Genomic DNA, 25523 nt, shown 5'->3' on the forward strand with positions numbered 1-25523 from the left:
CAAGTTTCTTTAAATGATGTACCTTTGTCTTAGAAACTAAAATGATCACCTGTATCTGCAGCATCTAAAATAAAACACAGATGAAGACTGATGACACATTTTGAAAAGATCACACATCTGCCTCTGTGGTTTTCAACACTTGACTTTAACCTTAACAACCAACATACAAATAAACATGCATGAGAAGAAAGTCTAACAGCTCATGTTGCTATTTTGTCTGATGAAAGCTGCCACAGTGTTTGTTCTAAAAAAAATCATTATTGTACATGCTTTTAAAACTTTCTGGTGCAGAAGCTTCTATATTGCGACTGCCTGAAATCAGTCAATACTACCAACTGATAAACATGATGAGAAATATACTTATGAGAAATAAACCAAAAAAATACACAAAATGGTTCAGCAGGAACAGAAGAGACAATTCATGCTAACAACCTTCATGTTAACGCTGCTGGAGGGACGTAAAACTCAAATCACTATATGGGTCACTCTTCCACTATGGTCAAATTTGGTCTCGAAACCTTTACATATGAGTGGGTATCAGTTATTTCTATGCAACTTTGAGTTTCCCACAGTGAAGTAGTCCCACCAGCAGCAGCAGCAGAGCAATCAGCACAATGGTGAACACAGTCCTTAAGACGAGGTAAACATGACAGGAGTGATGACAGTGACATGCTGCAAAGACTAAGAAAAAAAAGACAAGACGTTATTGATCCCAAGAGAGGAAATTCACATGTTGAGTACACAGACCACAGTGGTTTACTTTTTTGTTTGTATATGCTTTATTCTAGCGGTCTAAATTGTATCACTTAGTCAATCAGTTTGTTCCTAATGAATTTTCTCATCAATGGTCCAAAACTGTAGCTTTCCTAAAATAACAGTTGTTGTTTTTTCTGATGGCATTATTGACATGAATAATATTTTGGGAAGAAATAAGTTATTTGTTTCTTACAGTAGTTTATTCCTGGGATCACCAGAGACCCCAGTTGGTAGTCATGAGGGTTTAACAATGCAACATGTTTAAATATATAAACAAACTGGAAATATGAAGAATATGCAGCACGAAACTGTCACTAAAATATCACTTTTTATTTACCTATGAGGTCTTAATTTAAGCAAGATGGCCATAAAACATTTAGAAATAATTTAACCAGCTATGGCATGATTACCATCAACAATATGCATATGAATTCTGGCCATACAAACAGCAAAATGTCATCTTCATTTTGTTATATGTAACACTCTTATGTCTCACCTCTAACAGCCAGCCATCTCTCTGGTGATGTTCCACCACCAGAGATGCTGCACCTGTAGAGTCCTTCATCACACTTGGAAACATTGTTAATGGTCATCTCTGCTACAGGACTGCTCTGCATGAAGACTCCATCTTTGTAGAAATCAGTGTGGCTGTTGGTGGGGTTTTCCTTATCTCTGCAGCGCAGAGTCACATTGTCTCCCTCCATCACAGGACGAACAGGACTCTCCAGGATCACAGAACCATCTGATACAACATATTGAGAAAATGTTACAAATATGTTATATGTACAATGTTGCAGTAACACAGTATAAAATTGGGAGAAAAGGGAAAAATGACAAAGCTAAACTACTTTTTCAAGCAAACTTTTATTTAAATTTCTACTGAATGTCAAACCACTGCATTTCTCATAAGTAGGGTTACCATCATCATGTATAATCTGCATGAATTACGGCCATACAACCAGGAAAATGTCATCTTTATTTTGTTACATAACACTCTTATGTCTCACCTCTGACAGCCAACCAGCTCTCTGGTGATGTTCCCACATCAGAGATACTGCACCTGTAGAGTCCTTCATCAGACTTGGAAACACTGTTAATGGTCATCTCTGCTACAGGACTGCTCTGCATGAAGACTCCATCTTTGAGGTAATCAGCTCGGAGGTTGGTGGAGTTTTCCTTGTCTCTACAGCGCAGAGTCACATCGTCTCCCTCCGTCACAGGACGAACAGGACTCTCCAGGATCACAGACCCAGCTAAACCACATATTGAAAAATGTTACAATTATGTTATATGTACAATGTTGCAGTGACACAATAGAAAACTAAAGTTTAGACAGGATTGGAAAAAAATAAAATCCAAAATTGTATTCATATGGCTAAATCCCTACTGCAAACTAAAGCACTTCAGTGAACGCAATACATTTCAGATTTAGACAGAACACAATGAAAATAAAAAAATGTAGCAGTAGGAAGGGCCTTATACATATATGTACCATAGTGCATTTGTGATTTTGTATTATAATTGAATAAGCAATTTTAGATTTTACCACAGACTTAGACTTTAAACAGAGAAAGGTTCCAGTTTGATCCTGACCCCATCGAATCGCTTTAAAATGCTAAATGATTAAGTTGAGCCATCTACTCACTTAATAAGATGTATATTGACAACCTCAGGCAGTGACAATGGCTTATTATTCAATGTTTTAATTTTCCCTTAAACATTTTCCACTATTCTGTAAAAATATACATTCAATAGAATCTACCAAATTCTCAGTAAACCTGATCATCTTTAACATGTTGACCTGAGAACAAGCAATATTATACATTATAAAATTAATTACAGTGTCATATAAGACATACTGGGTGAGAAACAGATCATTAGTTCAAAATGGATATATATTGGTTTTAGAAACACAATAAACATACTGTACCAGTCACAGTGATGTTGACACTGTTGCTTCTCTGTCCTCCATCAGTCTCACACCAGTATTCCCCATTGTCCTCAGGATAGATACTGTCGAGGCTGCAGAAGGATACTGTTGGCGTCTTCTTAATACCACATTCCAGTTTAAATTCCCCAGTATTCCTGATTGCTCTCAACTGAGTCAAGTGAACAAACCCATCACAGTAAAAAGAAACTGAGTCACGTTTAAAGTGCTGCAGTCTGTTTGGAGTGATACGAAGAAAAACTGCATCTGAAAATGAGAGGTAAATTAAACATCCAGAACTGGATCAAAACAAATGACTGTAGGTGTGTTCACCTTGTGACAGAAAAGGTTCAAATTGTGTCTCTTTGCAAGATGCATTAAGATATTCACCAGAAACATGAACATGAATTAATTAATGATTGAAAATACAAAATTAAACAAAATTGCAGGAACTTAAATTACATAATAGATTCAAAAGGTTGATTTCAGCCTACTAATTGAGTTTTTAGATGAAACATTGATACAATAATAAACAAACAAAACATTAAAGAGTATCTCTGTGATTTTGAATTTGTTACTTACCACTTTTCTGACTTTGTGTCGCCAGCTGAATGAGTTGAATAATCACTGAATGAACAAAGGAATAGATTTGTACATCAGACAGAGATACTTTGATGTAGATGATGAAGAGAAGAAACCATAACAAGCGAGTACTCACACAGTCTGAAGCAGAGAGCTGTGACCTCCATGATGTCTTGCTGCTGACTGTCTGAACATCAGACTGAATGCAGTTTAAATATAATGTAGTTCAGAACTTCCTCTTCCTGTGGTTTAAAAGTCAATCAGAGTTATAGACTCTCAGTCAAGAGGGGTAGACCATCTCTGACTTTCGGATTGGTTCAAGAATCCCTAAAGTTAGCATAACTTTTACCATAACTTTTACCATTGACAATTCCACAATTCCTACATCCCCTCAGGTAAAGAGCCTGGGTGTCATCCTGTACAGCACATTATCTTTCAAAGCCCACATCGATAACGTTACTCGGACTGCATACTTCCATCTATGTAACATCCATCGTCTCCATCCCTCACTTTCACAAACCTGCACCGCTATCCTGGTAAACACCCTGATCACATCCTGTCTCGACTACTGTAACTCTCTCCTCTTTGGTCTTCCTTGGAAATCTCTTCACAAACTCCAGCTGGTACAGAACGCTGCCGCTCGTATCATAACCAGAACTCCCTCTATTGAACACATCACTCTTGCCCTGCAGCAACTTCATTGGCTCCCTATCAAATCCCGCATTGACTTTAGGATTCTACTCCTCACTTACAAGATCCTTCACAACCTGGCACCATCATATCTCTCGGAACTGATTCACATCTACACACCCTCCCGAACTCTCCGATCCTCCTTTGCCAACCAGCTCTTTGCCCCATCTGCCAACTTAACTACCATCATGGGGTCAAGAGCCTTCAGCCGATCCGCCCCCCGCCTTTGGAACTCTCTCCCACCAGACATTTGCACTTCTGACTCTGTCTCCACCTTTAAATCCCGCCTGAAAACGCACCTATTCAGAGTGGCATACTCTGTCTCACACTAACTATGCATCACGTTCTTGTTTATTTATTGTACTGATGCACTTTATAGTCACATTCATATTTATTCTTTATCTTTGCACTAAATGTTACCTGATTTATATTATTTGATGTACTGTTGTTGTGTTTTATGTGCCTTGTAAGGTGTTCTTGAGTGCTTTGAAAGGCGCCTTTAAATAAAATGCAATATTATTATTATTATTATTATTATTATTATTATTATTATTATTATTATAACTTTTACCCTGCAGACAGTAAAGGTGCTCTTTTCAAACTTGTTTTTGTTTGCCCTGCTGCCTGAAGAGTCTCTGTACATCACTGCTGAAAGAAACCTAGAAAGCAATCTCCTCAGTATTCTCCACTGTTAAATGTAAAAATGTAAAAATGTAAAAAGTAACAATACCTCACTATTTTTACATTTTGGGGTTTGTAAAGATTTTAAAAAGTGAAAATGTTTGAATAATCTTTATATATATATACAATGTGTAATCTACAGTATTCTTGCATACATATTAAATGTTATATGCTGCATTAAAATATGTATTTGATGTTTCTATCCCCACCCCCCCGTACCAAGCACCGGTCCTGGGGTGACAGAGCCTTCTCCATTGTTGCCCCCTCCCTCTGGAACTCGCTCCCCAATCACATCCGTGACTACACCGACCTGCCCACATTCAAATCACTTCTCAAAACACACCTCTTTAGAATTGCTTTTAATACATGATTAATGTCCGCGTCAAGTGTTTTAAGTGACCTATAGTCCCCCCCAACAAAGTAAAATCCCCCCTATATGAAGCATTTAAGGAGGGATTTTAGGCATAATGTTTTATTGTCAAGGCTAGTTGCGTTTACCGTGGCTGTCTTATAGCCTACTTTTGACAAGACACCCCCCCCCCCCCCCCCCCAGTCTCACTGCTCCCCACCACCTTAACTAACACATTTTCTGTGGGAAACCCTGTAACATGCATGTATTGTCACGTAATCAACAGTAATTCACAGTTATTCTCAAACTCATTTCCTCTGTGGTTTATTGGTGATAGTCTATAGTAAGTCACACTCAACAACACACTCTGCAAAGTCGTGAGAATCAAACACAAAGAAGAAATCCAGGGAAACTGAGGAAGCAAAGTTTAGTAATGATTTATCATCACAAACATTATTACTGTATTTGAGATTTCTTCACATCATCATTTTAAAGACTTATTTTATCTTTGATTTAATCTTAATAAGCAAAAATCTTTCTTTTCAATTTTTCCAGTATGTTGTATCCATTCATCTTAAGTCACTTTATGTCCTCATACTTTCAAAAGGTAGCTGACTAAACCAAGGACAGACTCAATCTGTTATATTTAGGGATACAGTGGTGACTGAGTCTGTTCACTGCCAGAAAGAAAAAACACTGATCAAGCAGGTGATAGTTTTGTGAGCAGGAGAGCAGTGATAGTAGTTGTTACAGTCATGCATGAGCTCAGTGCAGGCTATTATATTGCTCATGTGAACAGATATTATCTGTGTGAGTGCTGTGAAAGTGCTCATATGCTCAGTTAGTTCTATCGTCGTTCATGCAGGTGTCACCCATAGAATCCAAAATACAACAATAATACTACTGTTGAAGTAGTATTATTTTTAAACTAGCTAAAACATGCCAGCAGCATCGTTTCTCCAAAGCTGTAGAGATGGTGAGCAAGAAGAGGAGCAGACTGAAGCCCAGTTCTGTGGAAAGGATTCTTTGAACCTTCTGCACAAACACATTAAATTCCCCCACATTTTTGTAATTTGACTTTTCATCAAATTTTAAAAGAATAATAAAAGTAATAAGAAATAATTATAACCCGTATTAACAAATGACTTATTATCTCTATATATAAATAAATACACTGAGAAAGTTTTTGGTAAATAACTTTTATTAAACAGCTTTTAACAAAATATGACAGAAAACATGATGGCAGCAGTGAGTTTATATATATTTTGCCTGTTTCATGATGTCTTGCCCTGAATCGTTGCATATAAAAAGCAATATCAAAGTGTCCCAGCAGATGTCGCCATATTGACTGTTTAAAATGCTTTAAAACAGTGAACCATTTTCAACACAGTTGCTTCATATGATTAATTGTTCCAGAAAGTGTCTTTCTCCCATTGCTAACACAGTCTGTAGTGCTCCCTCCCCATATAAAGGGCAGAACATGAAACCTGTAATAGGATGCTGGAAAAAAAAGAAAAAAAAGAGGTTGGCAGACTAGAGAAAAAGTGAGATTTAATAACAAAAAATAACATAAACCATACCAACAGATATTAGGCTTTCAGTACATGAAGAACACCACACGATTATAAACACTGGATTATTCTAAGTGAAATATTATTCAACACATATTAAAAAAACAACTCATTGCAGCTGTCCATACAATCCAACAACACTTTCCACAGGCAATCAATAGAGTTTTAACCTAATTTATATCCTATATTAATATTTTTACTCTGCACATTTATGTATATTCCCTGTTACATTACTCTGTTATGCTGCTATAAACATAAGACTTTAAACATGACAAGTTTGCACAACACACTCTTTTTTGCACAACTTTAACCTGTACACCTTTTATTATTATATGTTTATTGTATTTATGTATTTAACTGCTTTTAAACTCTTCAACTTGTGCCATTTCAGATACTTTTATTTTGCAACCCCAACACTTTTTAATATAAACAGCATTTGGTGACAGACTGTAAATTAAGAATTTCATTGCATAGTGTAATCTGCTGCTCTGTGTGAATCTAGTGTGAATATTTAATATCTTAGTTTATTCCCAGACTTATCGTCTTACTCTGTAAGTTTCTTTAAATGATGTGCCTTTGTCTTAGAAACTAAAAGTATCACCTGTATCTGCAGCATCTAAAATAAAACACAGATGAAGACTGATGACACATTTTGAAAAGATAACACGTCTGTTGCTGTGGTTTTCAACACTTGACTTTAACCTTAACAACCAACATACAAATAAACATGCATGAGAAGAAACTCTAACAGCTCATGTTGCTATTTTGTCTGATGAAAGCTGCCACAGTGTTTGTTCTAAAAAAAAATCATTATTGTACGTGCTTTTAAAATCTTCTGGTGTGCAAGCTGCTATATTGCGACAGCCTGATCGAAAATCAGTCAATACTACCAACTGATAAACATGATGAAAAGTATACTTATGAGAAATAAAACAAAAAAATACACAAGACACCATCATAAAGTGTGATGGTTCAGCAGGAACAGAAGAGACAATTCATGCTAACAACCTTCATGTTAACGATGATGGAGGCATGTCAAACTCAAATCACTATATGGGTCATTCTTAAGCTATGGTCAAATTTGGTCTTGAAACCTTTACATATGAGTGGGTATCAGTTATTTCTATGCAACTTTGAGTTTCCCACAGTGAAGTAGTCCCACCACCAGCAGCAGCAGAGCAATCAGCACAATGGTGAACACAGTCCTTAAGACAAGGTAAATATGGCAGGAGTGAAGACAGTGATGTGCTGCAAAGAATATAAGAAAGAAAAGACAAGACGTTATTGATCCCAAGAGAGGAAATTCACATGTACTCTGACTCACAGACTACAGTGGTTTACTTTTTTGTTTGTATATGCTTTATTCTATCGGTCCAAATTGTATCACTTTGTCAATCAGTTTGTTCCTAATGAATTTTCTCATCAATGGTCCAAAGTTATTTTTTACACAATGTACAAATGTAACTGTAGCTTTCCTAAAATAATAGTTGTTGGTTTTTCTGATGACATTAATAATATTTTGGAAGAAAGAAATATAGTTCTTTGTTGGTTGTTTCTTACAGTAGTTTATTCCTGGGATGAATTCTGGCCATACAAACAGTAAAATATCATCTTTATTTTGTTAGAACGCCGCAGCCCGAGTTTTGACCAGAACAAAGAGATCAGAGCACATTACTCCAGTTCTAAAGTCTTTACACTGGCTCCCAGTCAGCTATAGAATAGATTTTAAAGTTATGCTACTGGTCTACAAATCACTGAATGGTTTAGGTCCAGAATACATGAATGACATGTTAGTAGAATATAAACCCAGTAGAGCTCTGAGATCTACTGACTCAGGTCAGATAGTGGAGCCCAGAGTTCAGACTAAACATGGTGAAGCAGCTTTTACACAACTGGAACAAACTACCAGCAGAACTGAAATCAGCCCCAACTGTGAATATTTTTAAATCCAGGTTAAAAACACTTCTCTTCTCCTGTGCTTATGATTGAGCTCTTCTTTCAAAGCACTTTAAATTGTAATCTTTCATTTGCACTCTATGTCCTTTTAATGATTTTAAAGCAAATCATTATTTTATGCTGCAATCTTATTTTTAATGCTCTATCATAGTATTTTATTTCTCTTTCTTTCTATGTTTCTGTACTTTGTTTTTATTATTAGTGTGTGTGTGTGTGGGGGGGGGGGGGTATGTATGTGTTTACTATGATTGGGTTTTATTTTTATTTGTTTTTTTTTCAAGTTTCTCAATGTTTTATGTAAAGCACATTGAGTTGCCACTGTGTATGAAATGCGCTATATAAATAAAACTGCCTTGCCTTGCCTATATAGCACTCTTATGTCTCACCTCTGACAGCCAACCAGCTCTCTGGTGATGTTCCCACATCAGAGATGTTGCACCTGTAGAGTCCTTCATTAGACTTGGAAACACTGTTAATGGTCATCTCTGCTACAGGACTGCTCTGCATGAAGACTCCATCTTTGTAGAAATCAGCTCGGAGGTTGTTGGTGTTTGTTTTATTTCTGCAGCGCAGAGTCATATCATCTCCCTCCATCACAGGACGAACAGGACTCTCCAGGATCACAGAACCAGCTGATACAACATATTGAATAAATGTCAGAAAATTTTTAGATGTACAATATTGAAAAAATCAAATCACAATAAAATCAGACACTAAACTAAACTCCATTATTCTGTAAACACATTTAACAATATTTACCAAAATTACGGTAAACCTTACATGTTGATCTAAGAACAAACTATTTTACACATTATATATTATAGAGTGTATTATAGTTTCATGCTGGACATAGTGAAGAAACATGACTATGTCAAAATGGATATATTATGGTTTTAGAAACACAATGAACATACTGTACCAGTCACAGTGATGTTGATACTGTTGCTTCTCTCTCCTCCATCAGTCTCACACCAGTATTCTCCAATGTCTTCAGGATAGACTCTATTAATGGTGCAGAAAGTCCCTGTTGGTGTCCTCTTAATACCACATGCTGGTTTAAATTCCTCCATATTCCTGATCACTCTAAACTTTCTAGAGTTATCAAAGCCATCACATTTAAGAGAAACTGAGTCGGATTGAAAGTGCTGCAGTCTGTTTGGAGTGACACGAAGAAAATCTGCATCTGAAACCAAGAGGTGATTATTTTTCAAAAAGTCCCAAATGATACATCCAGAACTGCGTCCACCTTGTGACAGAAACAGTTTAAATTGTGTCTCTTTGTAAGATACATTCAAGTATTTACCAGCAACATTATTTAATTAATTAATGATTGAAACCTTCACAAAATAAAAAAGGAAACAGTTGTAGGAACCTAGATTACGTCATAGATTCAAAAGGTTCACGTCAACCTTGAGTCTTTAGATTAATGAAAGACTCAAATAAAATGATCTCTGGGATTTTGAATTTGTTACTTACCACTTTTCTGAATTTGTGTTCCCAGCTGAATGATTTCAAGAATCACTGGATAAATAAAGGAACAGAGTGATACATCAGAAAGAGATGCTTTGATATACAGGACTATAGAAAACCTATAAAGAGAAAAGAAACCAAACAAACATACTGACAAGTGAGTACTCACACAGTCTGAAGCAGAGAGCTGTGACCTCCATGATGTCTTGCTGCTGACTGTCTGAACATCAGACTGAAAGCAGTTTAAATATAATGTAGTTCAGAACTTCCTCTTCCTGTGGTTTAACAGTCTTTGAGTTATAGACTCTCAGTCAAGAGGGGTCGACCATCCACTTTCTGATTGGTTCAAGAATCCCCAAAGTTAGCATGACTTTTTACAACAGGAAATCTCTTCTTTTTTATCTAACTTTAGTTTTTTGGCCGTACATTAAACATTTATTTAAACAATATTTACATATGTAACCAAGTTGGAAATATGAAGCAGCAAAGTGGCTCTAAAATCAACATTTTTAATTCAGACAAGATGGCAGAAAAACATTTAGAAATTATTTAACCAGTTAATGGTCATCATTTTTTTTCCAACATTGGTAGGCACATTCCCTTTTTCCCCTTTTATTCCAGTTTCTACCAAATGTCAAACAACCTGAGTTCTGGCCATACAACTAGAAAAATGTCATCTTCACTTTGTTTTGTAACACTCTTATGTCTCACCTCTGACAGCCAACCGGCTCTCTGGTGATGTTCCCACACCAGAGATTCTGCACCTGTAGAGTCCTTCATTAGACATGGAAACACTGTGAATGGTCATCTCTGCTACAGGACTGCTCTGCATGAGGACTCCATCTTTGTAGAAATCAGCTCGGAGGTTGGTGGAGTTTTCTTTGTTTCTGCAGCGCAGAGTCACATCATCTCCCTCCATCACAGGACGAACAGGACTCTCCAGGATCACAGAACCAGCTGATAAAACATATGGAACAAATGTTAGAAATATGTTATATGTACATTGTTGCAGTGACATGATAGAAAACTAAAATTTAGACAGAAAAAAATCAAACATTTTATTCACATGGCTAAATCCTTTGCTGACTGCAAACTAAAGCACTTCAGTGAATGCAATACATTTCAGATTAAGACAGAACACAATGAAAATAAAAAATGTAGCAGTAGGAAGGGGATTATACATATATGTACCATAGTGCATTTGTGATGTTGTATTATAATTGAATAATAATTTTAGATTTCACCACAGACACAGACTTTTACTCATAAAAAGGTTCCAGTTTGACCCTAACCCCATCGAATTGCTATAAAATGCTAACTGATGAAGTTGAGCCGTCTACTCACTTAATAAGACGTATATTGACAACATCGGGAACTGACAATGGCTTATTGTTCAATGTTTCAATCTTCCCTTAAACATTTTCCACTATTCTGTAAACATATACATTTAATAGAATCTACCAAATTTATAGTGAACCTGATCATCTTTAACATGTTGATCTGAAAACAAACAATTTATACATCATAGAGGGTATTACAGTGTCATGTCAGACATACTGGGTGAGAAACAGCTAATTACAAGTTCAAAATGGACATATATTAGTTTTAGAAACACAATAAATTTACTGTACCAGTGACAGTGATGTTGACACTGTTGCTTCTCTCTCCTCCATCAGTCTCACACCGGTATTCTCCACTGTCTTCAGGATAGACACTTTCGAGGCTGCATAAGGATCCTGTTGGCGTCTTCTCAATACCACATTCTGGTTTCAATTTCCCAGTAGTCCTGATTGCTCTCAACTGGGTCAAATGAACAGACCCATCACAGTAAAAAGGAACTGAGTCACGTTCAAAGTGCTGCAGTCTGTTTGGAGGGATACGAAGAAAAACTGCATCTGAAAATGAAAAGTAAATGAAACTTCCAGAACTGCATCTAAATAAATGACTGTAGATGTGTCCACCTTATGACAGAAAAGGTTCAAATTGTGTCTCTTTGCAAGATGCATTCAGATATTCACCAGAAACATGAACATGAATTAATTAATGATTGAAAATACAAAATTAAACAAAATTGCAGGAACTTAAATTACATCATAGATTCAAAAGGTTCATGTCAACCTACTAATTGAGTCTTTAGATGAAAGATTGATACAAAAATAAAAATTAAAGAGAATTTGTTACTTACTTACCAATGTTCTGACTGTGTGTCCCCAGCTGAATGAGTTGAAGCATCACTGAATGAACAAAGGAATAGATTTGTACATCAGACAGAGATACTTTGATGTAGATAATGAAGAGAAGAAACCATAACAAGTGAGTACTCACACAGTCTGAAGCAGAGAGCTGTGACCTCCATGATGTCTTGCTGCTGACTTGTCTGAACATCAGACTGAATGCAGTTTAAATATAATGTAGTTCAGAACTTCCTCTTCCTGTGGTTTAACAGTCAGTCAGAGTTATAGACTCTCAGTCTACCTCGACCATCTCTGACTTTCGGATTGGTTCAAGAATCCCTAAAGTTAGCATAACTTTTACCATTGACAATTCCACAATTCCTACATCCCCTCAGGTAAAGAGCCTGGGTGTCATCCTGGACAGCACATTATCTTTCAAAGCCCACATCGATAACGTTACTCGGACTGCATACTTCCATCTATGTAACATCCATCGTCTCCATCCCTCACTTTCACCAACCTGCACCGCTATCCTGGTAAACACCCTGATCACATCCCGTCTGGACTACTGTAACTCTCTCCTCTTTGGTCTTCCTTGGAAATCTCTTCACAAACTCCAGCTGGTACAGAACGCTGCCGCTCGTATCATAACCAGAACCCCCTCTATTGAACACATCACTCCTGCCCTGCAGCAACTTCATTGGCTCCCTATCAAATCCCGCATTGACTTTAAGATTCTACTCCTCACTTACAAGATCCAACCTGGCACCATCATATCTCTCTGAACTTATTCACATCTACACACCTTCCCGAACTCTCCGATCCTCCTTTGCCAACCAGCTCTTTGCCCCATCTGCCAACTTAACTACCATGGGGTCAAGAGCCTTCAGCCGATCCGCCCCCCGCCTTTGGAACTCTCTCCCACCAGACATTTGCACTTCTGACTCTGTTTCCACCTTTAAATCCCGCCTGAAAACGCACCTATTCAGAGTGGCATACTCTGTCTCACACTAACTATGCATCACGTTCTTGTTTATTTATTGTACTGATGCACTTTATAGTCACATTCATATTTATTCTTTATCTTTGCACTAAATGTTACCTGATTTATATTATTTGATGTACTGTTGTTGTGTTTTATGTGCCTTGTAAGGTGTCCTTGAGTGCTTTGAAAGGCGCCTTTAAATAAAATGCAATATTATTATTATTATTATTATTATTATTATTATTATTATTATTATTATTATTATTATTATTATAATAACTTTTACCCTGCAGACAGTAAAGGTGCTCTTTTCAAACTTGTTTTTGTTTGCCCTGCTGCCTGAAGAGTCTCTGTACATCACTGCTGAAAGAAACCTAGAAAGCAATCTCCTCAGTATTCTCCACTGTTAAATGTAAAGATGTAAAAATGTAAAAAGTAACAATACCTCACTATTTTTACATTTTTGTGTTTGTAAAGATTTTAAAAAGCGAAAATGTTTGAATAATCTTTATATATATATATACAATGTGTAATCTACAGTATTCTTGCATACATATTAAATGTTATATGCTGCATTAAAATATGTATTTGATGTTTCTATCCCCACCCCCCCGTACCAAGCACCGGACCTGGGGTGACAGAGCCTTCTCCATTGTTGCCCCCTCCCTCTGGAACTCGCTCCCCAATCACATCCGTGACTACACCGACCTGCCCATATTCAAATCACTTCTCAAAACACACCTCTTTAGAATTGCTTTTAATACATGATTAATGTCCGCGTCAAGTGTTTTAAGTGACCTATAGTCCCCTCCAACAAAGTAAAATCCCCCCTATATGAAGCATTTAAGGAGGGATTTTAGGCATAATGTTTTATTGTCATGGCTAGTTGCGTTTACCGTTTACATGTGGCTGTCTTATAGCCTACTTTTGACAAGACACCCCCCCCCCCCAGTCTCACTGCTCCCCACCACCTTAACTAACACATTTTCTGTGGGAAACCCTGTAACATGCATGTATTGTCACGTAATCAACAGTAATTCACAGTTATTCTCAAACTCATTTCCTCTGTGGTTTATTGGTGATAGTTTATATTAACTCACACTCTGCAAAGTCATGAGAATCAAACACAAAGAAGAAATCCAGAGAAACTGAGGAAGTTTAGTAATGATTTATCATCACAAACATTATTACTGTATTTGAGATTTCTTCACATCATCATTTTAAAGACTTATTTTATCTTTGATTTAATCTTAATAAGCAAAAATCTTTCTTTTCAATTTTTCCAGTATGTTGTATCCATTCATCTTAAGTCACTTTATGTCCTCATACTTTCAAAAGGTAGCTGACTAAACCAAGGACAGACTCAATCTGTTATATTTAGGGATACAGTGGTGACTGAGTCTGTTCACTGCCAGAAAGAAAAAACACTGAACAAGCAGGTGATAGTTTTGTGAGCAGGAGAGCAGTGATAGTAGTTGTGACAGTCATGCATGAGCTCAGTGCAGGCTATTATATTGCTCATGTGAACAGATATTATCTGAGTGAGTGCTGTGAAAGTGCTCATATGCTCAGTTAGTTCTATCGTCGTTCATGCAGGTGTCACCCATAGAATCCAAAATACAACAATAATACTACTGTTGAAATAGTATTATTTTTAAACTAGCTAAAACATGCCAGCAGCATCGTTTCTCCAAAGCTGTAGAGATGGTGAGCAAGAAGAGGAGCAGACTGAAGCCCAGTTCTGTGGAAAGGATTCTTTGAACCTTCTGCACAAACACATTAAATTCCCCCACATTTTTGTAATTTGACTTTTCATCAAATTTTAAAAGAATAATTAAAGTAATAAGGAAGAATTATAACCCGTATTAACAAATGACTTATTATCTCTATATATAAATAAATACACTGAGAAAGTTTTTGGTAAATAACTTTTATTAAACAGCTTTTAACAAAATATGACAGAAAACATGATGGCAGCAGTGAGTTTATATATATTTTGCCTGTTTCATGATGTCTTGCCCTGAATCGCTGCATATAAAAAGCAATATCAAAGTGTCCCAGCAGATGTCGCCATATTGACTGTTTAAAATGCTTTAAAACAGTGAACCATTTTCAACACAGTTGCTTCATATGATTAATTGTTCCAGAAAGTGTCTTTCTCTCATTGCTAACACAGTCTGTAGTGCTCCCTCCCCATATAAAGGGCAGAACATGAAACCTGTAATAGGATGCTGGAAAAAAAAGAAAAAAAAGAGGTTGGCAGACTAGAGAAAAAGTGACATTTAATAACAAAAAATAACATAAACCATACCAACAGATATTAGGCTTTCAGTACATGAAGAACACCACACGATTATAAACACTGGGTTATTCTAAGTGAAATATTATTCAACACATATTAAAAAAACAACTCATTGCAGCTGTCCATACAATCCAACAACACTTTCCACAGGCAATCAATAGAGTTTTAACCTAATTTATATCCTATATTAATATTTTTACTCTGCACATTTATGTATATTCCCTGTTACATTACTCTGTTATGCTGCTATAAACATAAGACTTTAAACATGGCAAGTTTGCACAACACACTCTTTTTTGCACAACTTTAACCTGTACACCTTTTATTATTATATGTTTATTGTATTTATGTATTTAACTGCTTTTAAACTCTTCAACTTGTGCCATTTCAGATACTTTTATTTTGCAACCCCAACACTTTTTAATATAAACAGCATTTGGTGACAGACTGTAAATTAAGAATTTCATTGCATAGTGTAACATGCTGCTCTGTGTGAATCTAGTGTGAATATTTAATATCTTAGTTTATTCCCAGAGTTATCGTTTTACTCTGTAAGTTTCTTTAAATTATGTGCCTTTGTCTTAGAAACTAAAAGTATCACCTGTATCTGCAGCATCTAAAATAAAACACAGATGAAGACTGATGACACACTTTGAAAAGATAACACGTCTGTTGCTGTGGTTTTCAACACTTGACTTTAACCTTAACAACCAACATACAAATAAACATGCATGAGAAGAAACTCTAACAGCTCATGTTGCTATTTTGTCTGATGAAAGCTGCCACAGTGTTTGTTCTAAAAAAAAATCATTATTGTACGTGCTTTTAAAATCTTCTGGTGTGCAAGCTGCTATATTGCGACAGCCTGATCGAAAATCAGTCAATACTACCAACTGATAAACATGATGAAAAGTATACTTATGATAAATAAAACAAAAAAATACACAAGACACCATCATAAAGTGTGATGGTTCAGCAGGAACAGAAGAGACAATTCATGCTAACAACCTTCATGTTAACGATGATGGAGGCATGTCAAACTCAAATCACTATATGGGTCATTCTTCAACTATGGTCAAATTTGGTCTTGAAACCTTTACATATGAGTTGGTATCAGTTATTTCTATGCAACTTTGAGTTTCCCACAGTGAAGTAATCCCACCACCAGCAGCAGCAGAGCAATCAGCACAATGGTGAACACAGTCCTTAAGACGAGGTAAATATGGCAGGAGTGATGACAGTGACATGCTGCAAAGGCAATAAGAAAGAAAAGACAAGACGTTATTGATCCCAAGAGAGGAAATTCACATGTAGAGTACACAGACCACAGTGGCTTACTATTTTGTTTGTATATGCTTTATTCTATCGGTCCAAATTGTATCACTTTGTCAATCAGTTTGTTCCTAATGAATTTTCTCATCAATGGTCCAAAGTTATTTTTTACACAATGTACAAATGTAACTGTAGCTTTCCTAAAATAATAGTTGTTGTTTTTTCTGATGACATTAATGACATGAATAATATTTTGTTAAGAATTAAGTTCTTTGTTTGTTGTTTCTTACAGTAGTTTATTCCTGGGATCACCAGAGACCCCAGTTGGTAGTCCTTGATGGTTTAACAATTCAACATATAAACAAACTGGAAATATGAAGAATATGCATCACGAAAGTGTCACTAAAATATCACTTTTATTTACCTATGAGGTCATAATTTAAGCAAGATGGCCATAAAACATTTAGAAATAATTTAACCAGCTAATATGGACACGTTCCTTTTTTCAAACAAACTTTTTATACAAACTTTCTACCAAGTGCCAAAGAAGTAGACTTCTCATAAAACATGATTACCATCAACAATATGCATATGAATTCTGGCCATACAAACAGCAAAATGTCATCTTCATTTTGTTATATAGCACTCTTATGTCTCACCTCTGACTGCCAACCAGCTCTCTGGTGATGTTCCACCACCAGAGATGCTGCACCTGTAGAGTCCTTCATCACACTTGGAAACACTGTTAATGGTCATCTCTGCTACAGGACTGCTCTGCATGAAGACTCCATCTTTGTAGAAATCAGCTCGGAGGTTGTTGGAGTTTTTCTTGTTTCTGCAGCGCAGCGTCACATTGTCTCCCTCCATCACAGGACGAACAGGACTCTCCAGGATCACAGAACCAGCTGATACAACATATTGAGAAAATGTTACAAATATGATATATGTACAATGTTGCAGTAACACAATATAAAATTGGGGAAAAGGGAAATAAATCACAAAAACTAAACTACTTTCTCAAGCAAACTTTTATTTAAATTTCTACTGAATGTCAAACAACTGCATTTCTCATGAGTAGGGTTACCATCATTATGTATAATCTGCATGTTCTCTGGCCACACAACCAGGAAAGTGTCATCTTTATTTTGTTATATAACACTCTCATGTCTCACCTCTGACAGCCAACCAGCTCTCTGGTGATGTTCCCACATCAGAGATGCTGCACCTGTAGAGTCCTCCGTCAGACTTGGAAACCCTGTTAATGGTCATCTCTGCTACAGGACTGCTCTGCATGAGGACTCCATCTTTGTAGAATTCAGCTCGGAGGTTGGTGGAGTTTGTTTTGTTTCTGCAGCGCAGAGTCACATCGTCTCCTGCCATCACAGGATGAACAGGACTCTCCAGGATCACAGAACCAGCTGATACAACAAATTGAACAATGTTACAATTATGTTATATGTACAATGTTGCAGTGACACAATACAAAACTAAAGTTTAGACAGGAGTGGAAAAAAATAAAATCCAAAATTGTATTCATATGGCTAAATCCCGACTGCAAATTAAAGCACTTCAGTGAACGCAATACATTTCAGATTTAGACAGAACACAATGAAAATAAAAAATGTAGCAGTAGGGGGCCTTATACATATATGTACCATAGTGCATTTGTGATTTTGTATTATAATTGAATAAGTGATTTTAGATTTCACCACAGACTTAGACTTTAAACATAGAAAGGTTCCAGTTTGACCCTGACCCCATCGAATCGCTTTAAAATGCTAAATGATTAAGTTGAGCCGTCTACTCACTTAATAAGATGTGTATTGACAACATCAGGCAGTGACAATGGCTTATTATTCAATGTTTTAATTTTCCCTTAAACATTTTCCACTATTCTGTAAAAATATACATTCAATAGAATCTACCAAATTTACAGTAAACCTGATCATCTTTAAAATGTTGACATGAGAACAAGCAATATTATACATTATAGAATTAATTACAGTGTCATATAAGACATACTGGGTGAGAAACAGATCATTAGTTCAAAATGGATATATAGTGGTTTTAGAAACACAATAAACATACTGTACCAGTCGAAGTGATGTTGACACTGTTGCTTCTCTCTCCTCCATCAGTCTCACACCAGTATTCCCCATTGTCTTCAGGATAGATACTGTCGAGGCTGCAGAAGGATCCTGTTGGCGTCTTCTTAATACCACATTCCAGTTTAAATTCCCCAGTATTCCTGATTGCTCTCAACTGAGTCAAGTGAACAAACCCATCACAGTAAAAAGAAACTGAGTCACGTTGAAAGTGCTGCAGTCTGTTTGGAGTGATACGAAGAAAAACTGCATCTGAAAATGAAAAGTAAATGAAACATCAAGAACTGGATCAAAACAAATGACTGTAGGTGTGTCCACCTTATGACAGAAAAGGTTCAAATTGTGTCTCTTTGCAAGATGCATTAAGATATTCACCAGAAACATGAACATGAATTAATTAATGATTGAAAATACAAAATTAAACAAAATTGCAGGAACTTAAATTACATAATAGATTCAAAAGGTTGATTTCAGCCTACTAATTGAGTTTTTAGATGAAACATTGATACAATAATAAACAAACAAAACATTTAAGAGTATCTCTGGGATTTTGTATTTGTTACTTACCACTTTTCTGACTGTGTGTCCCCAGCTGAATGAGTTGAAGCATCACTGAATGAACAAAGGAATAGATTTGTACATCAGACAGAGATACTTTGATGTAGATAATGAAGAGAAGAAACCATAACAAGCGAGTACTCACACAGTCTGAAGCAGAGAGCTGTGACCTCCATGATATCTTGCTGCTGACTGTCTGAACATCAGACTGAATGCAGTTTAAATATAATGTAGTTCAGAACTTCCTCTTCCTGTGGTTTAACAGTTAGTCAGAGTTATAGACTCTCATTCTACCTCGACCATCTCTGACTTTCGGATTGGTTCAAGAATCCCTAAAGTTAGCATAACTTTTACCATTGACAATTCCACAATTCCTACATCCCCTCAGGTAAAGAGCCTGGGTGTCATCCTGGACAGCACATTATCTTTCAAAGCCCACATCGATAACGTTACTCGGACTGCATACTTCCATCTATGTAACATCCATCGTCTCCATCCCTCACTTTCACCAACCTGCACCGCTATCCTGGTAAACACCCTGATCACATCCCGTCTGGACTACTGTAACTCTCTCCTCTTTGGTCTTCCTTGGAAATCTCTTCACAAACTGCAGCTGGTACAGAACGCAGCCGCTCGTATCATAACCAGAACTCCCTCTATTGAACACATCACTCCTGCCCTGCAGCAACTTCATTGGCTCCCTATCAAATCCCGCATTGACTTTAGGATTCTACTCCTCACTTACAAGATCCTTCACAACCTGGCACCATCATATCTCTCGGAACTGATTCACATCTACACACCCTCCCGAACTCTCCGATCCTCCTTTGCCAACCAGCTCTTTGCCCCATCTGCCAACTTAACTACCATCATGGGGTCAAGAGCCTTCAGCCGATCCGCCCCCCGCCTTTGGAACTCTCTCCCACCAGACATTTGCACTTCTGACTCTGTCTCCACCTTTAAATCCCGCCTGAAAACGCACCTATTCAGAGTGGCATACTCTGTCTCACACTGACTATGCAATCACGTTCTTGTTTATTTATTGTACTGATGTACTTTGTAGTCACATTCATATTTATTCTTTATCTTTGCATTAAATGTTACCTGATTTATATTATTTGATGTACTGTTGTTGTGTTTTATGTGCCTTGTAAGGTGTGCTTGAGTGCTTTGAAAGGCGCCTTTAAATGAAATGCATTATTATTATTATTATTATTATTATTATTATTATTATTATTAATATGAACTTTTACCCTGCAGACAGTAAAGGTGCTCTTTTCAAACTTTTTTTTGTTTGCCCTGGTGCCTGAACAGTCTCTGTACATCACTGCTGAAAGAAACCTAGAAAGCAATCTAATCAGTATCCTCCACTGTTAAATGTAAAAACGTAAACATTTATAAACTAAAGATTTTGTAAAGATTTTAAAAAGCAAAAATGTTTGAATAATCTTTATATATATATACAATGTGTAATATACATTATTCTTGCATACATATTAAATGTTATATGCTGCATAAAATATATAGTCCCCCCCAACAAAGTAAAATCCCCCCTATATGGAGCATTTAAGGAGGGATTTTAGGCATAATGTTTTATTGTCATGGCTAGTTGCGTTTACCGTTTACATGTGGCTGTCTTATAGCCTACTTTTGACAAGACAACCCCCCTCCCCCCCCGGTCTCACTGCTCCCCACCACCTTAACTAACACATTTTCTGCGGGAAACCCTGTAACATGCATGTATTGTCACGTAATCAACAGTAATTCACAGTTATTCTCAAACTCATTTCCTCTGTGGTTTATTGGTGATGGTCTATAGTAAGTCACACTCAACAACACACTCTGCAAAGTCGTGAGAATCAAACACAAAGAAGAAATCCAGGGAAACTGAGGAAGCAAAGTTTAGTAATGATTTATCATCACAAACATTATTACTGTATTTGAAATTTCTTCACATCATCATTTTAAAGACTTATTTTATCTTTGATTTAATCTTAATAAGCAAAAATCTTTCTTTTCAATTTTTCCAGTATGTTGTATCCATTCATCTTAAGTCACTTTATGTCCTCATACTTTCAAAAGGTAGCTGACTAAACCAAGGACAGACTCAATCTGTTATATTTAGGGATACAGTGGTGACTGAGTCTGTTCACTGCCAGAAAGAAAAAACACTGATCAAGCAGGTGATAGTTTTGTGAGCATGAGAGCAGTGATAGTAGTTGTGACAGTCATGCATGAGCTCAGTGCAGGCTATTATATTGCTCATGTGAACAGATATTATCTGAGTGAGTGCTGTGAAAGTGCTCATATGCTCAGTTAGTTCTATCGTCGTTCATGCAGGTGTCACCCATAGAATCCAAAATACAACAATAATACTACTGTTGAAGTAGTATTATTTTTAAACTAGCTAAAACATGCCAGCAGCATCGTTTCTCCAAAGCTGTAGAGATGGTGAGCAAGAAGAGGAGCAGACTGAAGCCCAGTTCTGTGGAAAGGATTCTTTGAACCTTCTGCACAAACACATTAAATTCCCCCACATTTTTGTAATTTGACTTTTCATCAAATTTTAAAAGAATAATTAAAGTAATAAGGAAGAATTATAACCCGTATTAACAAATGACTTATTATCTCTATATATAAATAAATACACTGAGAAAGTTTTTGGTAAATAACTTTTATTAAACAGCTTTTAACAAAATATGACAGAAAACATGATGGCAGCAGTGAGTTTATATATATTTTGCCTGTTTCATGATGTCTTGCCCTGAATCGCTGCATATAAAAAGCAATATCAAAGTGTCCCAGCAGATGTCGCCATATTGACTGTTTAAAATGCTTAAAACAGTGAACCATTTTCAACACAGTTGCTTCATATGATTAATTGTTCCAGAAAGTGTCTTTCTCCCATTGCTAACACAGTCTGTAGTGCTCCCTCCCCATATAAAGGGCAGAACATGAAACCTGTAATAGGATGCTGGGAAAAAAAGAAAAAAAAGAGGTTGGCAGACTAGAGAAAAAGTGAGATTTAATAACAAAAAATAACATAAACCATACCAACAGATATTAGGCTTTCAGTACATGAAGAACACCACACGATTATAAACACTGGATTATTCTAAGTGAAATATTATTCAACACATATTAAAAAAACAACTCATTGCAGCTGTCCATACAATCCAACAACACTTTCCACAGGCAATCAATAGAGTTTTAACCTAATTTATATCCTATATTAATATTTTTACTCTGCACATTTATGTATATTCCCTGTTACATTACTCTGTTATGCTGCTATAAACATAAGACTTTAAACATGACAAGTTTGCACAACACACTCTTTTTTGCACAACTTTAACCTGTACACCTTTTATTATTATATGTTTATTGTATTTATGTGTTTAACTGCTTTTAAACTCTTCAACTTGTGCCATTTCAGATACTTTTATTTTGCAACCCCAACACTTTTTAATATAAACAGCATTTGCTGACAGACTGTAAATTAAGAATTTCATTGCATAGTGTAACCTGCTGCTCTGTGTGAATCTAGTGTGAATATTTAATATCTTATTTTATTCCCAGACTTATCGTCTTACTCTGTAAGTTTCTTTAAATGATGTGCCTTTGTCTTAGAAACTAAAATGATCACCTGTATCTGCAGCATCTAAAATAAAACACTGATGAAGACTGATGACGCATTTTGAAAAGATGACACGTCTGCCGCTATGGTTTTCAACCTTTGACTTTAACCTCAACTGCCAACATACAAATAAACATGCATGAGAAGAAAGTCTAACAGCTCATGTTGCTATTTTGTCTGATGAAAGCTGCCACAGTGTCTGCAGTTCTAAAAAAAGATCATTATTGTACATGCTTTTAAAACTTTCTGGTGCAGAAGCTTCTATATTGCGACTGCCTGAAATCAGTCAATACTACCAACTGATAAACATGATGAGAAATATACTTATGAGAAATAAAACAAAAAAATACACAAAATGGTTCAGCAGGAACAGCTAACAACCTTCATGTTAACGCTGCTGGAGGGACGTCAAACTCAGATCACTATATGGGTCATTCTTCAACTATGGTCAAATTTGGTTTGAAAATTTTAGAAAATCAAACACATATTTTGGGTAATCCATACATATAACACCATGGTTTATGTAGTAAAAATAACACTTGATCTTTAAATTTATATTTGTATGTTCCTCTTGGTGTCAAGTAAGTGTGCCAAAACAAAAATATTAAGAAATGTGTTTTGTATTTATTATTCCTGCAAAGGACACAAATTCTACCATAGTTGAAGAATGACCCATATCATGTTTTCTGCCTCATTATGTTTGTGATCAAACTATATTACAAGATGAAAATCATTACAGCATCATTCTTACTTTGGCAGTTACCTTTACATATGAGTTGGTATCAGTTATTTCTATGCAACTTTGAGTTTCCCACAGTGAAGTAATCCCACCAGCAGCAGCAGCAGAGCCATTAGTCCAATGGTGAACACAGTCCTTAAGACGAGGTAAATATGGCAGGAGTGATGACAGTGACATGCTGCAAAGACTATAAGAAAAAAAAGATAAGACGTTATTGATCCCAAGAGAGGAAATTCACATGTAGAGTACACAGACCACAGTGGTTTACTTTTTTGTTATATCTCAAATATGCTTTATTCTATCGGTCCAAATTGTATCACTTGGTCAATCAGTTTGTTCCTAATGAATTTTCTCATCAATGGTCCAAAACTGTAGCTTTCCTAAAATAACAGTTGTTGTTTTTTCTGATGACATTATTGACATGAATAATATTTTGTGAAGAAATAAGTTATTTGTTTCTTACAGTAGTTTATTCCTGGGATCACCAGAGACCCCAGTTGGTAGTCATGAGGGTTTAACAATGCAACATGTTTAAATATATAAACAAACTGGAAATATGAAGAATATGCAGCATGAAAGTGTCACTAAAATATCACTTTTATTTACCTATGAGGTCATAATTTAAGCAAGATGGCCATAAAACATTTAGAAATAATTTAACACGCTCCTTTTTTCAAACAAACTTTTTATACAGACTTTCTACCAAGTGCCAAAGAAGTAGACTTCTCATAAACATGATTACCATCAACAATATGCGTATGAATTCTGGCCATACAAACAGCAAAATGTCATCTTTATAGCACTGTAATGTCTCACCTCTGACAGCCAACCAGCTCTCCGGTGATGTTCCACCACCAGAGATGCTGCACCTGTAGAGTCCTTCATCACACTTGGAAACACTGTTAATGGTCATCTCTGCTACAGGACTGCTCTGCATGAAGACTCCATCTTTGTAGAAATCAGCGTGGATGTTGGTGTGGTTTTCCTTGTTTCTGCAGCGTAGAGTCACATTGTCTCCTGCCATCACAGGATGAACAGGATTCTCCAAGATCACAGAACCAGCTGAACCACATATTGAACAAATGTCAGAAAAATGTTATATGTACAATGTTGCAGTAACACAATATAAAATTGGGGAAAAGGGAAAAAGTCACAAAAGCTAAACTACTTTTTCAAGCAAACTTTTATTCAAATTTCTACTGAATGTCAAACAACTGCATTTCTCATAAGTAGGGTTACCATCATCATGTATAATCTGCATGTACTCAGGCCATATAACCAGGAAAATGTCATCTTTATTTTGTTTTGTAACACTCTTATGTCTCACCTCTGACAGCCAACCAGCTCTCTGTTGATGTTCCCACACCAGAGATGTTGCACCTGTACAGTCCTTCATTAGACTTGGAAACACTGTTAATGGTCATCTCTGCTACAGGACTGCTCTGCATGAAGACTCCATCTTTGTAGAAATCAGCGTGGATGTTGGTGTGGTTTTCCTTATCTCTGCAGCGTAGAGTCACATCGTCTCCCTCCATCACAGGACGAACAGGACTCTCCAGGATCACAGAACCAGCTGATACAACATATTGAACAAATGTTACAAATATGTTATATGTACATTGTTGCAGTGACACAGTAGAAAACTAAAGTTTAGACAGGAGTGATCATCTTTAAAATGTTGATCTGAGAACAAGCATTATGGATATAATGGATGAGAAACAGATAATAAGTTCAAAATAGATATATATTTGTTTTAGAAACACAATGAA

The 25523-nt window shown here is 36.3% G+C and overlaps 1 protein-coding gene across 1 annotated transcript in view; it reads right to left on the reverse strand.

Moving 5' to 3' along the window:
• The window catches only part of LOC134006179 (zinc finger protein 208-like), a 1001836-nt gene that overhangs the window by 350411 nt on the left and 625902 nt on the right, over positions 1 to 25523 (reverse strand). The window contains 1 exon segment of the mRNA XM_062445263.1: positions 10121 to 10132. Within this exon segment, the coding sequence (XP_062301247.1) occupies positions 10121 to 10132 (12 nt within the window).

This window comes from Scomber scombrus, chromosome 23 (assembly GCF_963691925.1).
Source record: "Scomber scombrus chromosome 23, fScoSco1.1, whole genome shotgun sequence".
In the NCBI taxonomy this organism is placed as follows: Eukaryota; Metazoa; Chordata; class Actinopteri; order Scombriformes; family Scombridae; genus Scomber; species Scomber scombrus.